The sequence below is a fragment of the Schistocerca cancellata genome, chromosome 4, assembly GCF_023864275.1.
Source record: "Schistocerca cancellata isolate TAMUIC-IGC-003103 chromosome 4, iqSchCanc2.1, whole genome shotgun sequence".
Classification (NCBI taxonomy): Eukaryota; Metazoa; Arthropoda; class Insecta; order Orthoptera; family Acrididae; genus Schistocerca; species Schistocerca cancellata.
In genome coordinates, this window is record NC_064629.1 from 242,309,996 (window position 1) to 242,327,816 (window position 17,821).

General features: G+C 40.5%; 1 protein-coding gene across 1 annotated transcript in view; it reads right to left on the reverse strand.

The window, feature by feature from the left end:
• LOC126183853 (protein FRG1 homolog) overlaps window positions 1-17,821 on the reverse strand; it is a 40,196-nt gene that overhangs the window by 8,149 nt on the left and 14,226 nt on the right. The window contains exons 4-5 of the mRNA XM_049926141.1: window positions 9,176-9,342; window positions 5,804-6,003 (exon numbers count right to left, since the gene is read on the reverse strand). Coding sequence (XP_049782098.1) covers window positions 5,804-6,003; window positions 9,176-9,342 — 367 coding nt within the window. The remainder of the gene's footprint in view (window positions 1-5,803; window positions 6,004-9,175; window positions 9,343-17,821) is intronic.

Consider the following 17,821-nt stretch of genomic DNA (forward strand, 5'->3'; position numbering starts at 1 on the left):
TATGCGTGTAATGTAAATGCATGGGTAATGACAAATATATTCAAACAATTACTGTGTGCTTAGGATGCAAGGTTAGGCATTTGAAATAGGAAAATCACCCTGCTTACTGACCAATGTGCAGTGCATCCCCAAGAAATGTCATATTTACATAGTAAAAATTCAGTGTTTTTCCCTCCCCACTGTACTAGTCACCTTCAGCCACTTGAAGAAGGCATTATAAAATGCTTACTCAAAAATAAAGGAACATTCTTGTACAGAAGAGGCAAGCTTGTCTTCATTCTATGATGAAATTTGCGAGAAGTGCCAGGGATTCCATGCAGTTCCATGCAGAAAAGCACAATCTCAAACTGCTTCAAGAAGATTGGCTTTCATCAGATACCCACAGAAGACATAACAGTACAAAATGAAGTAATTGCTGCTGAACAATGGCAACAAATAATAGGGCAAGAAGAAAACTCTTACTGCCTTAGTTTCAATGAATATAGTGACTGTGAGGAAGGTGATGCTGTCTTTCAAACCATAACAACTGATGAAGTCTTACAGGAACAGATGACAGAAAAACAAGAAGAAAGTGAAGACAAGGATGAACCAGAACCTAATATTGATTCCTACAATGTCAAAAACTGCTGAAGCAATGGACACAGTTAAGCATTATGTTTCTGAGTTTGGAAGTCAACAAAGAAGCGATGAACATGTTAACTTAGATGGGCAGTATAATATCAAAATCAGGACAAAAGAAACAGTCAACTATTGATGTTTTTCAAAAGTTTGTGAAGGCAGGACTACACACTATATGTTATTTTTAGCATAATTTTATTTTTTCTATTTCACATACCAGGTTCGCATTTTGGATGCAAGAGGTTATTGCTCTCACATCACATGACTCTTGCATTACAGTTGGCTGATGGTAGAAGTGTACACATCAGATGTATTGGATTTAGCCAATGTAGCCAAGTTTAATACATTTTTGCTTTTTATGTACTAACACGCAATTTTGAGATTTTCTGGGTTTGACACTCCAAATTTGATCTCAAAAAGGGCACATTTTGAACATAACGTATTGACATAGCTTGTCAGGACTTGTGATGTTATACCATATTACGCCAAAGATGGCACCCTTAATTCCACTTTTTCACCGACAAAAAAGTCGAATAATTACCAAATTAGGTATTTTTCCATAGAACGTTTCCCACTTATCACGTTCAAAATCTGTGGTCCTTTCAAAAACATGGCAATGAGATTCCACTGTATTCCCATAATAAGTTTTACATGTAAGACAAATATTGGCAACTCCAGATGGTTTTTGCAATGCATCATCTACATCTCAGAAGAAGTAAGTATATTTCATGCCCAAACTGAAGTGTGAATCAGCTACAAATATGAACACTTTACATCCTGATGATTGCACCACTAAAACTGGTAATTGCAAACACAAAACCAGTGACTGTTGGCAGATAAAACAAATAAAGAAAAAAAATCAATTTTCAATCATAGCCATCTACAAATTGTCAATTATGTACTGTTTCACTAAGAATTACAAAGTTTAGGCCTCTGGATAGAACACATTATTGTGACATTCTCTGTAGACCACACCACACAGTAAAACTTTGTGACACACCATTTGGTAAAGCCTGAGCGGAAGCTGGAAACTTCACACTGTGACATCTGGCAGAAGTGAGTGGCATAGCTGAACAGGTTAAAAATTAAAGCAGGCATGGAAACTTTACAGTATTCCATTCAGTCATGGTAGACAAACATACTGTACAGCATCACTGTAGCTGAACTCAAAATTATTGGCAGGAACTTAAAACAGTGTCACAATAACAGTACCAAGTCAGTTAAGTTACTGCTAACCTTAATTCAAAAGAATAACTGTCAGACTTCAGGAAAATCTGGTTGTCCAAAGGTTTTGTTCAGTGGCCTATGTCATATGATGTGAGGGCATATCAAAAAACTACTTTCTCCTGAAAATCCAAGCAATGTGGCTGCAGAACTCCAGACAGCACAGAGCCCATAACATGTGTTAGGTGACTAACCTACCTTTGTATGTGACTACTATGCAAAACACAAGAACGTGAATCATTCAGCAACCTTCGAAGATAATATAATGTATCTTTCTGTATTCCCACATAATCTTAAATAACGCCCCCCCCTCCCCCCCATGAATCATGGACCTTGCCGTTGGTGGGGAGGCTTGCGTGCCTCAGCGATACAGATACCACAACGGAGGTGTATCTGTTGAGAGGCCAGACAAACATGTGGTTCCTGAAGAGGGGCAGCAGTCTTTTCAGTAGTTGTAGGGTCAACAGTCTGGATGACTGACTGATCTGGCCTTGTAACACTAACCAAAATGACGTTGCTGTGCTGGTACTGCGAACGGCTGAAAGCAAAGTGAAACTACTGCTGCAATTTTTCCCGAGGGTATGCAGCTTTACTGTATGGTTAAATGATGATTGCATCCTCTTGGGTAAAATATTCCGGAGGTAAAATAGTCCCCCATTCCGATCTCCAGGCAGGGACTACTCAAGAGGACGTTGTCATCATGAGAAAGAAAACTGGCGTTCTACGGATCGGAGCGTAGAATGTCAGATCCCTTAATTGGGCAGGTAGGTTAGAAAATTTAAAAAGGGAAATGGATAGGTTAAAGTTAGATATGGTGGGAATTAGTGAAGTTCGGTGGCAGGAGGAACAAGACTTTTGGTCAGGTGAATACAGGGCTATAAATACAAAATCAAATAGGGATAATGCAGGAGCAGGTTTAATAATGAATAAAAAATAGGAGTGCGGGTAAGCTACTACAACCAGCATAGTGAGCACATTACTGTGGCCTAGATACACATGTCCGCCGCTCGTGGTCTCGCGGTAGCGTTCTCGCTTCCCGAGCACGGGGTCCCGGGTTCGATTCCCGGCGGGGTCAGGGATTTTCACCTGCCTCGAGATGACTGGGTGTTTGTGTTGTCCTCATCATTTCATCATCATCCAGGAAAGTGGCGAAATTGGACTGAGCAAAGATTGGGTAATTGTACGGGCGCTGATAACAGCGCAGTTGAGCGCCCCACAAACCAAACATCATCATCATCATCATCATAGATACACATGAAGCCCACACCTACTACAGCAGTACAAGTTTATATGCCAACTAGCTCTGCAGATGATGAAGAAATTGATGAAATGTATGATGAGACAAATGAAATTATTAAGATAGTGAAGAGAGACTAGAATTTACTAGTCATGGGTGACTGGAATTCGATTGTAGGAAAAAGGAGAGAAGGAAACGTAGTAGGTGAATATGGATTGGCGGTAAGAAATGAAACAAGCCGCCTGGTAAAATTTTGCACAGAGCATAACTTAATCATAGCTAACACTTGGTTCAAGAATCATGAAAGAAGGTTGTATACATAGAAGAAGCCTGGAGATACTAAAAGGTATCAAATAGATTATATAATGGTAAGACAGAGATTTAGGAACCATGTTTTAAATTGTAAGATATTTCCAGGGGCAGATGTGGACTCTGACCACAAACTATTGTTTATGAACTGTAGATTAAAACTGAAGAAACTGCAAAAAGGTGGGAATTTAAGGAGATGGGACCTGGATAAACAGACTAAACCAGAGGTTGTACAGAGTTTCAGGAAGAGCATAAGGTAACAATTGACAGGAATGGGGGAAAGAAATACAGTAGAAGAAGAATGGGTAGCTTTGAGGGATGAAGTAGTGAAGGCAGCAGAGGATCAAATAGGTAAAAAGGCGAGGGCTAGTAGAAATCCTTGGGTAACAGAAGAAATATTGAATTTAATTGATCACAGGAGAAAATATAAAAATGCAGTAAATGAAGCAGGCAAAAAGGAATACAAATGTCTCAAAAATGAGATTGACAGGAAGTGCAAAATGGGTAAGCAAGGACGGCTAGAGGACAAATGCAAGGATGTAGAGGCTTATCTGACTAGGGGTAAGATAGATACTGCCTACAGGAAAATTAAAGAGACCTTTGGAGAAAAGAGAACCACTTGTATGAATATCAAGAGCTCAGATGGAAACCCAGTTCTGAGCAAAGAAGGGAAAGCAGAAACGTGGAAGGAGTATATAGAGGGTCTATACAAGGGCAATGTACTTTAGGACAATATTATGGAAATGGAAGAAGATGTAGATGAAGATGAAATGGGAGATGTGATACTGCGTGAAGAGTTTGATGGAGCACTGAAAGACCTGAGTCAAAACAAGGCCCTGAGAGTAGACAACATTCCATTAGAACTACTGACAGCCTTGGAAGAGCTAGTCCTGACAAAACTCTACCATCTTGTGAGCAAGATGTATGAGACAGGCGAAATACCCTCAGACTTCAAGAAGAATATAATAATGCCAAACCCAAAGAAAGCAGGTGTTGATAGATGTGGAAATTAGCAAACTATCAGTTTAATAAGTCACAGCTGCAAAATACTAACACGAATTCTTTACAGACGAATGGAAAAACTGGTAGAAGCTGACCTCGGGGAAGATCAGTTTGGATTCCGTAGAAATATTGGAACACGTGAGGCAATACTGACCCTACGACTTATCTTAGAAGATAGATTAAGGAAAGGCAAACCTACGTTTCTAGTATTTGTAGACTTAGAGAAAGCTTTTGACAATGTTGACTGGAATACTCTCTTTCAAATTCTGAAGGTGGCAGGGGTAACATACAGGGGTGAAAGGCTATTTACAATTTGTACAGAAACCAGATGGCAGTTACAAGAGTCGAGGGACATGAAAGTGAAGCAGTTGTTTGGAAAGGAGTGAGACAGGGTTGTAGCCTCTCCCCGATGTTATTCAATCTGTATATTGAGCAAGCAGTAAAGGAAACAAAAGAAAAACTCGAGTAGGTATTAAAATCCATGGAGAAGAAATAAAAACTTTGAAGTTCGCCAATGACATTGTAATTCTGTCACAGACAGCAAAGGACTTGGAAGAGCAGTTGAACGGAATGGACAGTGTCTTGAAAGGAGGATATAAGATGAACATCAACAAAAGCAAAATGAGGACAATGAAATGTAATCGAATTAAGTCAGGTGATGCTGAGGGAATTAGATTAGGAAATGAGACACTTAAAGTCGTAAAGGAGTTTTGCTATTTGAGGAGCAAAATAACTGATGATGGTCGAAGTAGAGAGGATATAAAATGTAGACTGGCAATGGGAAGGAAAGTGTTTCTGAAGAAGAGAAATTTGTTAACAATGAGTACAGATTTAAGTGTAAGGAAGTCGTTTCTGAAAGTATTTGTATGGAGTGTAGCCATGTATGGAAGTGAAACATGGACGATAAATAGTTTGGACAAGAAGAGAATAGAAGCTTTCGAAATGTGGTGCTACAGAAGAATGCTGAAGATTAGATGGGTAGATCACATAACTAATGAGGAGGTGTTGAATAGAATTGGGGAGAAGAGGAGTTTGTGGCACAACTTGACTAGAAGAAGGGATCAGTTGGTAGGACATGTTCTGAGGCATCAAGGGATTACAAATTTAGTATTGGAGGACAGCGTGGAGGGTAAAAATCGTAGAGGGAGACCAAGAGATGAATACACTAAGCAAATTCCGAAGGATGTAGTTTGCAGTAGGTACTGGGAGATGAAGAAGCTTGCACAGGATACAGTAGCATGGAGAGCTGCATCAAACCAGTCTCAAGACTGAAGACCACAACAACAACAATCTTAAATAATTGATAAGTGTCTAATTTTTTCCGAGATAACCATGTTTATTATAATCTGAATAATAATGAGCTCCCCTGATTGGAAAAGTGGCATATCAGATATTTCTTATAAGTTCACTTACACAAAATTGATTTCTACTTGTTTAACATTTCCTTCCTCTTCTGCAGGCAAATTTGAAGTTTTTGGAGCTTCTTGGACTGCACAAGAACGAATTTGCAAAACCTCATTAGGCCCAACAACACGATTCACAGCCATGAGCATGTCATCCTCTGATACACTCATAAAGCAACCAGAATATCCAAGAAGTGCTGTCTTTCCATCCTACAAATATAAGAATTGTATGAGCATGATTAAGTTCATGGTGCATATTAGTATCTTACACATTCATATTAACTACAAAGACCGTAAAATTATTCACAAAGCATGCAATGGCTACAGACATTAATATTATAAAAGGGGGAAAAATTATCTTTTCGTCACTGCTGCGACACAGATACTAAGTTTACTTAATCCAATACCACGTTCATCATGAACATTATCTGTAATTTTTTATGAGCAATTTATTATTGCAATCACAATCAGAGCTAATTAAATTTTTAGTCTTTCTTCTGTAATGTTTGATGTTCTAGTCTGACTTACTTAGGTCCCACAATTGCAAATAAATACAGAATGTTGGTTCCATTTTTTTCTTTCAATATTGTATGCAGATGACACATCAATAGTGTGTAAAAGACTATGAGAGTCTGGAGATACAGTGCAACAGTGTAACCAATGAAATAGTCAAGTATTTTAATGAAAGCCATCTAAATGTAAGTGCTTCAAAGACTGCAATGATGGAATTTAAGACAAGGAAACAAATAGAATTTGACATGAAATTATCCATAGGAAATGCCATTGTAGAAATGGAAAAATGGACAAAGTTCTTGGGAATTACAATCCAGGACAGCCTCAAATGGGACATGCATATTGATTCCTTAGCATGTAAACTGTTGAAGAATGTGTTTGCTATAAATATGATTAGCAAATATTGTAAGGACATGGGTGTACTAAAAACTGCTTATCATGCCCTATTCTCATCAAACTTAAACTATGCTGTAGAAATATGGGGTGCAACAACTCAAGCCAACCTAAGTACATTATTAATACTACAGAAAAAAGTTATCAGAATTATCTGTGGTGCCAAACCTTGAGAATCATGTCAGAACCTGTTCCCAAAATTAGGTGTGCTTACCATTATAGGTGTGTACATATTGAAAGTTATATTGCTTGTGAAAACAATTAATCCAAATTTCAACTGTGACCTGCACTAATATGATACAAGGCAAAAGTTCAGATACCATGTAAATAGCCACAGAACAGCTTTATATGAAAAAAATGCACTTCATGCTGGGCTGAAGCTAGCCAATGCCCTACCAAAAAGTCTCACAACCCTTCCTGCTATCAAATTAAAAGATCAGCTGAAAAGAATTCTAATTGAAAACCCTTTTTATTCCCTAGACGAGTATTATATCTGTATGAAAAGTCTTTCATAAGTATGTCAAGCTCATAGTATTAAGTAACCTACAACTAATATAATGTTGATAAAAACAATATTTGTAATATCGTGATTGTATACTACCAGACGTAAAATCCATCAAAATGTAAAATTTATTAATGCAAACAAATCTTTAGTTTGTAATTTATAAACTGACGTATTCAGAAGAATAATCTGTATGATGTCCTGAAACTGTATTATTTCTAGGGATTGTATTTGATTATTCAATGTTGAATAAATATTATTATTATTTCTTTCACAAGACACACCCTCTTAACTGTGCCATGGAAAACTAGTGAAATTTATCTTTACTTCAACTGTCATTGTTCGTTCTGTTCTAAACTGATAGTAGAATTTTGTCTTTTGTGAAACATTAAAATCAACAGTTATTATAAAAAGCTACTTTCTTCAAAGAGAAGCATTTATGAATTATTCTAATGCTAGAGATTTCATCAAACAAATTATACATCTGTTTACATTAACACTTTGACATGCAAGTTCTGACCTTACTGAATTCTCTTATGAAAAGAGAGAGAACATTACTTACTAACAGCCTTATAGAAAAAGAGGTGAAGAAATCTAAATTTAACGGCAATTTTTGAATTTGTATGTGATGAAATATATATTTCTCTCAGTTCTTTCAGAGTATTTGTAGGAAGTCTTTTAACAAATTGATTCTTAATAAAACACTTAATAACACTGAAAATTTGCTTGGGACTTAACAAGCAGGAACTGTCCAAAAGTAAATTGTAAGAGATGGTGAAAGTGTTGTCCCAAATTATAAAGTAAATTATATACCGATGAGCAAAAACATTATGACCATCTGCTTAATAGCTTGTTTGTCCATATTCGGAACAAAATACATAAATGATTCTGCATATCAGGGATCCGACAGTTCGTTGGTAGGTTTGTAGAAATATGTGGCCTTAGATGTGTACACACAGGTCATGTAATTTGCATAAATAATGGGCCGCTGATTTGCATACGCAGTGATGGTGCCTGATAGCAACACAGATAGGTTCCCCAGCATTTACATCAGGTGAATATGGTTGCCGAGACATCAATGTGAGTTCACTATAATGCTCCACAAACTACTGTGGCACGATTCTGGCTCCAAGACACAGATAATTGTACCTGCTAAAAGATGACATCGTTGTCTTGATTATTATCACAGGTCCCATGCAAAAGCAAGAAAATGTCTCCTGCAGCATATTACTGACTCCACCAGCCCGCGTACATGGCACTCTTCACGTTTCGAGGCATTTGTGGAGATGACTAGTGACCTAGTGTAGCAAAAATGTGATTCACTCGAAGAGCTGACGTTTTCACTGATAGACTGTTGAATCCCAATGGTCCCACAGCCACTGCAATCTTAACTGATGATGATGATGGTTCAACATGTGAACACAGTCTGTTCAACAATATACAATGAACAGTGTACTCCAAAACAGTTGCGTGTGCATCAGTATTATACTCTTTCGGTAGAGATACCACAGATCACCATCTCTCCTACTTCACAGAGCAGACAAGCCTCCGAACCCCACATTCAGTGAAGAGTTTTGGACATCCAACCATTTAGTGCCTAGTGGTAGTTTCACTTTTCTTCTACCTCTTTCTGTAAATGCTCACAACAGTAGTATGTGAACATTCGACCAGCTTCACCGATTTTGAGAGACTCAGTCACAGGCTCTGTGTAATAATAAGCTGCTTATCTCAATGGGTTTCCCCATTTGCAGCCCATATCTTCGCAATGGTCATCCCCATACATGTCCGCTCTGCTTACGTACTTTTGTTACCATGTCATGTGTCCACATTGCTACCATGTGGCATCCAATGTCATGGTGGGCAGTGGTCATAATGTTTTGGCTGTTAAGTGTAAATTTTTGTTTGCGTGTCAATGTATTCTTAATAATTCAGCATATTTATGTAATGAGATTTGTCCATTACATTACACAGCACCTGAAAAATTGGTTCCCACTGCTCCATAGGTCCGCATGCAGCTGATCGTCCAGTCACTTTTCCATCTTTACAGGCAGTTAGATATTTGCCATAGCCTGATTTTAAAGCAATTTTTGTGTCATCAATTATAAGAGCAGACAGAATTTCTTCTGGAGATGGACCTTCACCTACAAATAAATTTGCTTTTAACACTAAACAGGTTTTGAATTAAGCAGTAAAGATAAGTTAACATCATCGTAAATGTCAATCAATCAAAATAACTGTTTCAACTACTGCGTTCGTAACACAGCTGATTCCTTAAAAAGCAATGGATATGATTAAACACATGAATACTTCACAACAGAAGATGCAATAACATCACTTTGGGGAGTCAGATTGAGTATATACTTTGGGGAATCAGATTGAACATACACTCACATTTGTGAAAAATTCCAAAATTATTATAGAACAATCAGAGAATAATAAAATTTATAAAAGAATTTGCTATGAGCGATGTGAATAAACAATTCAAGTTTCACTAATACAATTACGTTAACAGCCCACAAAAATGTCGGCTTTTTAGCAGTGTAAAGTGTTGTGACACTGAAGGTATGCTTTTGTAGTACTTTCTACCAGAACACTTGAATCAGAATCCATACGTCACTGATACTTTATTCTGGACAGCAATATCACAAACAAAGCAAGTACGTTTAGAGCTTAATAGCCAGTTGGTACCTAGATCATCAAAGGTATTCTAGATCAGTAAAGTAATTGGAAATAACTGGTCGTAGCTTCATGTGAGGAACCATCCAGGCACTCACCCTGAGTGATTTAGGGGAGCTAAGGAAACTTCCTAACAGATCATAATAGCATGCAAAAGCGGGACTCAAAGTGGGGGCTTTACCGGTTTCATATCAGTGCACTGTCCACTTCCAACACTTCAAGTCAGTCCCATAGCATCAACCCTTCCACAATTTGCCACCTCTACATTCTCTGTCATTATTCATGGCCATTAGGCTAATGCTGGGATTTTATTTCACTACATCATTTATTTCATAACTACTGCCATTGATACAGTAGCATTCTCTATAGTATACTTACTATATCAACTGTGTTTCTTAGTATCCAAACAAAGGGACTAAACATATATTTAGTCCTTGTCGTATCCAATGACTTCATTTAACTTTTGACTTAGGCAACTCCTCTGTTGTCTTGAACTTCATACTAATTGAATAAAAATTGTATCTGAAGGTTGTTGTAGATAATAACATAATACATTTAAATGTAACCTTGTCTATTGTTACTACTACTATTCAAGTATCTATTGTTGAAAATTTACAGTGGATCTCTTTCGTTCTACTGTCCCATTAACAATAGTAACAAGGCACTAAGAAACAAAAATTACAGTGGCTTGAGTGCTCGTTTGAAAAGGAACTGCAGTGGCACTCAAGTTGCTGACTACAGAACAACAGTTGGTAGAGTTGACAGCAGCAGCAGCAGCAGTAGTAGCAGCAGCAGCAGCAGCAGCAGCAGCAGCAGCGATAGTAGCAGTACTGAGTTCGTATAAAGTATTTAGTTTAGTCATTTTATTACTTTTGTCTATGTGGATATGAGCAGTGCAACTGTTCATTTATCAGCATTGAGTTTTGTTTTTTAATTTTCCTAAGTATTTCCATATTTTACATACATCATTTTTGTCTGATACTAGCACTGCAGGCAAAATTGGTAACAGTCAGGATATGTGGTGACTACCACTGAAAAGGTTCAAGATGCTGCTGAGGGCTGTGGCAGCAATGGGACCTCTGGGGTGATGGCCCCTGCACCTCTCATGCCATCACATTCACACAGAAAAAAAGGAAGGAATATTGAGGCTTCAATATCTAATCAACAACTAGGTCATTAGAGACAGTGCCCAAGTTCATATGGGGGAATGATTGGGAAGGTTTCAAAGGAAACATCCCAGCACTTGTCTTAAACTATTTAGGGAAACCCCGGATCCTAACTCTGGACAGGCAGATGAGGACATGAACCACTGTCCTCCTTAAAGTGAATCCAATGTCTTACAACTGTGTAATCTCATTTGGTCTGAATATAGGGAGGGACTGCTTGTTACTGGGAGCCCGAAGGCAGTTGATGGGGCCCCATAAGGAAATAGTTTCTGCCAGCACCAAGTAAACACAGTGGGTGAAGCCGGCTACAAGTTGTAGTTTACGTTGGCACCAATGATGGACGCAGTCGCCTGGGTTCAGAAGCCATTCTCAGCACCTTTCAGCAGCTGGATGAAGTACTAAAAGCCGCTAACCTCACTTTTGTGGTCCAGAGGTACTGTCACTCATCAAAGGGAACAATGTGCACATAATACTTGTAATAGGACACATGTAGAAAAAAAAGGACTGAAATATCAAATCCAGAATGGGACATATACTGAAATGCTAGGCTGAATAACAAAAGCATTTCAGGAAAGGACTCTGTAATGTCAAAAGACAAATACAGAGCCAGAACACTAGATAATCTTGGTGATTATCTAGAATATATAAAGAAAGAAATGTAAAATAATAATCAGATGATACTATCCATCCATAAATGTTTCAGAAAAAGCTTGGAAAATACACATACAACAAAATGACTAATAAACTTAAATAGATACGTAAGGATATAAAAATTGCTAGTGCCAAGAAGAGGAAACTCTATAATGAACCTAAATATAATAAAAAGACACATTTTACTGAGTATGTGTGTCATTATAAATCTATATTTATAAAAGTGGCAAACAAGAAGTTCATTGTACAACATAAAAGTAAAACAAAAGCAGTGTGGTCTGTTAGATGTTAAGAGTTAGTAGTAATGAAATATCTAATATTAAAGTGTGTTTAAATGAATTATTCATAAGATGTTGATGTAGCGAAGTATCAAACTAAAGTAAATCCCATTGGATTCCATCACAAAGCTGAACATCTTATAGATTTTAAAAAAGTCACAACAAAGGATGTGGAAAATGGGGGGTGATTAAAACAGTGTGTGGCACAATAGCACCTCCCCTAACTAAAATATTCAACCAGTCTTTTCAATAGGGATGCTTACCCGATGGTTTGGAGTATGCCAAAGTCAGACCTCCCTTCAAGAAAGGGTCGAGGGAAGACATGGGAAACTATTACCCTATTTCTGTTCTTCCAGTCCTGTCAAAAGGGCAAGATAAAGTATCTGCAAACCAGACCAAAAACTTATTATAAGCAACCAGTTAGGATTTCTACCAAGGAAAAACAGTCTGGGTGCAATGAATAGCTTTATCGAAAACATATGCAAATCACTGGATCAGAGGAGTTAAATTGCAGGTATCCTCTGTGAGCTCACAAAAGCATTTGACTCCATGAACCATGACTTGCTTATCTACAAATTAGACAAATACGAGATTAAGGACAATGCTCTAAATTGGCAAACATTATACTTACACAACAGAAAACAAGCGGTAACTGTCACCTCAGATGCAGTGAATTTTTATTCTAAATGACAATCAACTTATGAAAGAAGATGACATGGTTAAATTCCTGGGACTAAACGTGGACAAGAACTTAAGCTGGAATACATATATTGACCTCCTGTCAAATAGACTAAGCAGTTTAGCATTTTCAGTGAAAATACTACCAAATTCTACTGACCTGAGTACAGGAAAAATTGCTTATCATAGTTATTTTGATTCTGTCATTAGCTATGGGATAAATTTCTGGTAAAGTTCAAGTAATGTATGTCGAATACTGAAACTGCAAAAGGAAATTTCCCAATACATGTGTATTGCACAGCAAACAGAGTCTTGTCACCCATTATTTTGGAAACTACAAATCCTAGCTGTTCCTCTGTGTGTGTGTGTGTGTGTGTGTGTGTGTGTGTGTGTGTGTGTTGGGTCTTACGGGCACTGAGCACTGAGATTATCAGCGCCCTGACACACATTAAAAGAAACAAATGTGGACAACATTTGTAAAAGGGAGCATACACACAAAGAAAGCAGGAAAAGATGAAAATTGCTGTACAAGAGAATAAAACGTAAATGAAACAAGAAAGGAGTTTCAAGGACGCCATAGGAAGTTGTCACTGGCTGGCCATTTACGTAAAATGTGGGCTAGTCAGTCACCCTGTGAGCAAATTGAAACCCTCTCCCTAAAATCTTGGTAAAAACATTGGACAAGTCACAGAACTTCAAAATTCTAGTCGCATTTGTCTGATTATTACCTAAAAGAGATAGCAGATCCGCCGGCAAGTCAACTGCAGCCCCATGGTCAGAAAATAAAATGCAAACCAATAAAACGTGGCGCACAGTGACCTGGACGCCACAACCACTACACATTGGATGGTCCTTTCATCGCAGCAAGAAGCCATGTGTCGTAGGACTGTGGCCTATCCGAAGACGAGTGAGGAGAACCTCGTCCCGTGTATGTGGCTGGAAGGAAGTAGAGCAAACACATGTTGTGGGCTTGACTAAACAGAGCTTATTGTCAGTCATTTCCAGCCACTCATCTTCCCACTGACGCAAGACTCTAGAGGCCCCCACCAGCAAGGTGAGAGTGTGCAGGGGGATGGCACACTGAAATACTTGTGGATTGAGACACACCTCCTTGGCTGCAAGATCTTCCCTTTCATTCCGAGCAATGCTGATGTGCCCTGGAATCCAGCAGAAAGTCACCTCCTTCCCCTGTCGTCATAGTTGGAGGAGGGCATCCTGGATGGTGTGGACTATTTTAACTGCTGGATGCAAATGTTGCAATGAGTGAAGGGCACTGAGTGAATCGGAACAGACATGAAATTTAGGATGGGAAGAGTGTCTCATTTGCTTCTGTGCCCACAAGATCGCAGATAATTCCGCATCAAAGAGAGTAAAAGCTGGAGGCGATCAGACCTTGAGGACACGATATGGAAAAACAACAGAGCAACCAACAAAATCCCCCCGTTTTGACCCATCCATAAAAACTATTACATAGTCGTGGTGCTCAGATAAAATGGCAGAAAATGTTGCATTAAAAACAGAAGCAGGAGTGCAATCTCTCTTGTACCGAACCAAATCTAAAATCATTCTGGGACTCTCCAGTAACCAGGGTGGCAGGCAGTTAAAACCCTGGATTTGGGGCTGTACGGGCTCCACACTGAGTGACTTCAGCACACATAACACACGGACCCTGAATGGCAATGTGGCTCAGGGACAGTGGGGAAAAAAGACAGTCCACGGGCAGATGAGCAAAAAATTGGGTAGTGGATGAAGTTGGAGCTGCAAGAAACTTACACACTTGGCGCACTAGGAGGAGCTGCTGCCGGATGGTAAGTGGCAGTTCCCGTGCCTCAGCACAGAGGCTGGGTGTGGGACTGGTCCGATAGGCACCCATGGCCAGCCGAAGCCCCTCATGGTGGACAGCATCAATGATCTTATAATAGGAAGACCAGCTCTGATCCATACACTGTGACCTTTAGTCCAGCCGATAACACACGAAAGCCCTATAAAACTGGAGGAGACGCGTCCTGTCCGCTCCCCAAGACCTGTGACTAAGGCACTTTTGAGATATTCAGTGCCTGCAGGGTTCTGGCTTTCAGATCTCGCAGGTGCAGCAACCACGACAATTGGGAGTCAAAAATGAGGCCCAGAAACCGCACTGAATCTCTAAAACTTAGGATGGTGTCCCTCATTCGCAAGGCAGGCAAATGAAAAATATGATGAGAATGATTCAAATGAACACACACACACACACACACACACACACACACACACACACCTGCAGAAAACTGGAAACCCGTCTTTGCAGCCCACTCCTCTAACTGCCGCACAATAAGTTGCAACTGACGGCTTGCTGATGCAACACTGGAAGAGGAATGGAAAACAGTAAAATCGTCTACAAATAAGGAGCACTGTACTGGACTCCATACTGTAGACGTGATACTATTGATGGCTATGGCAAAGAGGGTACCACTTAAAACACTGCCCTGAGGGACACCATTCTCCTGCTCGAAACAATCTGACAGCGAGTCACCAACTCAGGTCCTAAGATAGTGCTGAGACAGGAAGGACTGAATGAAGATGGGGAGATGGTCATGAAAGCCCCATTGATGCAGTTGAGTGAGAATACAGTGTAGCCAAGCAGTATTGTATGCCTTACTGATATCGAATAATATTCCAATGCAGTGATGTCTACGTAGGAAAGACTGCTGAGTAGCCACCTCGAGCAGAGTCAGGTTGTCAACAGTGGTCTGAAATCTGCAGAATCCACACTGAGTGTGGCTAAGAAGTTGCCTTGTCTATAATAGCCAGACCAGATGCCGGTTAATCATTCGCTCCAGGGTCTTTCCTACACAGCTCGTTAAAGCAATACTCCAAAAACTACTGGGAGACATGCGGTCCTTTCCTGGTTTGAGAAGAGGTATCAAAACTGCCTCTCTCCAAAAGTTGGGGAAATGACCTGTCTGCCATATAAGATTAAAATATTTAAGAAGGAGTTTTTTCAAAGCTGCTGGCAAATGTCTAAGGATGCAGTACCGGATCTAGTCGTGACCAGGTACCATGTCACGAGCCTCAGACAGGGCTGATTCCAACTCCCACATGGAGAAGGGAGAGTTGTAACTTTCGGAATCGTTGGAACCAAAGTCCAATTTGCTCCTCTGTGCAGTCGCATGGTAGCAGCGAAACGCCAGATCCTGGCTGGCATTTGCAGTAGTTTGTGCAAAGGTCTCTGCCAGCATCTGAGCAATGTCTCCAGGTGCTGTTCGGAGACATCCTCATGTCAGCACTGCAGCTATTGGTGAGCAACTGCGCTTACCAGAAATCCTCCTGATGGCTCCCATACTTTCGTAGAACAAGTGGAACGGTTGACGGAGACCAGAAATGCTTGCCATGATCGTTTCTTGCTCACTTTAATCACACGTCGGGCATTTGCTCTCGCAGCTCGAAAGGCTATAAAGGTTGTCTGCCGCAGGGCAGCTTTTAAATCGTCGAAGAGCCGCACGCCTCTTTAGAATGGTGGAGTGGCACTCATGAGTCCACGAAGGCACAGGTTGCCTCTGGAGATGAACTGAGGACTTTGGGAAGTCAGCGATAGGATGGATCACTTGTGTGATATGGTCCATCCATTCCTGGATGCTGGCACATGTTCAAACACAGCCAGCTGGCTGAACAGTGTCCAGTTAGCTCTGCTGACCAACCATGTGAGTGACTGCTCTTCACAAATGGCTCTGTCAAATAGGTGAATGTGGAGGGGGAAGTGGTCACTGGAACGGAGGTTGTCAATGACTGCCCACTGAACAGATTATGCTAGGGCTGGAGAACAGAAAGAGAGGCCGATGGCAGATAAGGACACAGTAGCAGTACAAAAGTGAAAGTGAGTACCTGTGTTTAGGATGCACAACTCGTGAGACGTCATGAGGCTCTCCAAAACTTGACCCCCGAGGGCAAGTAGAGTTCGAGCCCCACAAAACATTGTGAGCATTGAAATCTCCCAGGAGAAGAAAAGGTCAAGGGAGTTGTTCCATGAGAGCTATAAGGGCCTCAGAGTCGATCACATCTTGTGGAGGGAGATGCAGTGAACAAACAGTGACCCTCCAATACCCATAAATTTCAACACCAACTGCTTGCAGGTTGGTAGCCAGGGGGAGAGCGGAAGAGTGATGCATGTCATTGACAAACACAGCAACACCCCCCTTGGCCCTGTCCTCGGTCAGGTCATCCTTCAGGTAAAGGATACAGCCACAGAGCACGAGGGAGTCAGTGGCTTTAAAATGTGTTTCTTGTAAACACGGGCACAGAGGGCATTCCTCTCCTAGGATTTTCAGTTCCTCCACATGTGTTCTTAACCCATTAATGTTCCACTGTAATATGGAAGCCATCCATCATGGGGGTTGTACTTTCACCATGTCATTGTGCTGGGGCGGTAAGCACGTAATGGGTGGGGGCTCAGTCTATGGGCGAGATGATTGCCCTCGTCTGACATCAAGCTCCATTAGTTCTACCGAGAAGTCAAGAGAGACATAAGAGAGAAGGACATCCACATCGTCGGACTATTTACGTCCAGACTCTGGCAGTGGTGGATGCTTGGCCTTTGATTTTTTGCCAGGGGTAGGCTTTGGGGCCAAAATATCGCAGCAGGGGTAGTGGCAGCGCTGGATGGTGAACCAGACTGCGCCTTTAGGGGAGCAGGGAGCTCTGCAATGTCAACAACAACAGACTTGTCTGATGTTTTGGGAGTGGACTTTGCGGGAATCGCAACAGCACAAGCGCACTGGCAAATGCAGGCACTAGTGCTGACACTAGCAACCTCCGTTTGGGCAACAGTATCGTCCTTCGGAACTGGTTGTTTAAGAGCAGATGCAAAGGAGGTAGCAAATGCTACGGGCTGCATGGCCTTATAGATTGTTTTTGGCCTCTTCATATGAAATACATATAGTCGTTTTGATTTCCTATATCTTCTTTTCTTCAAGGAAGACACAGAAGTCCCTACTCCAGACAGGGTGATCACCAGAGCAGTTGACACACTTTGGAGGAGATGCACAACCAACACCATCATGGGTGGCCTTACCACATTTTCCACATGTGGCAGCCCCCTTACAACCTGAGATGGTGTGCCCAGAGCGCTGGCAGGTAAGACAATGCATCGGGTTAGGGAAATAAGGCCGCACACTGAGATCGAGGAAACAAGCCTT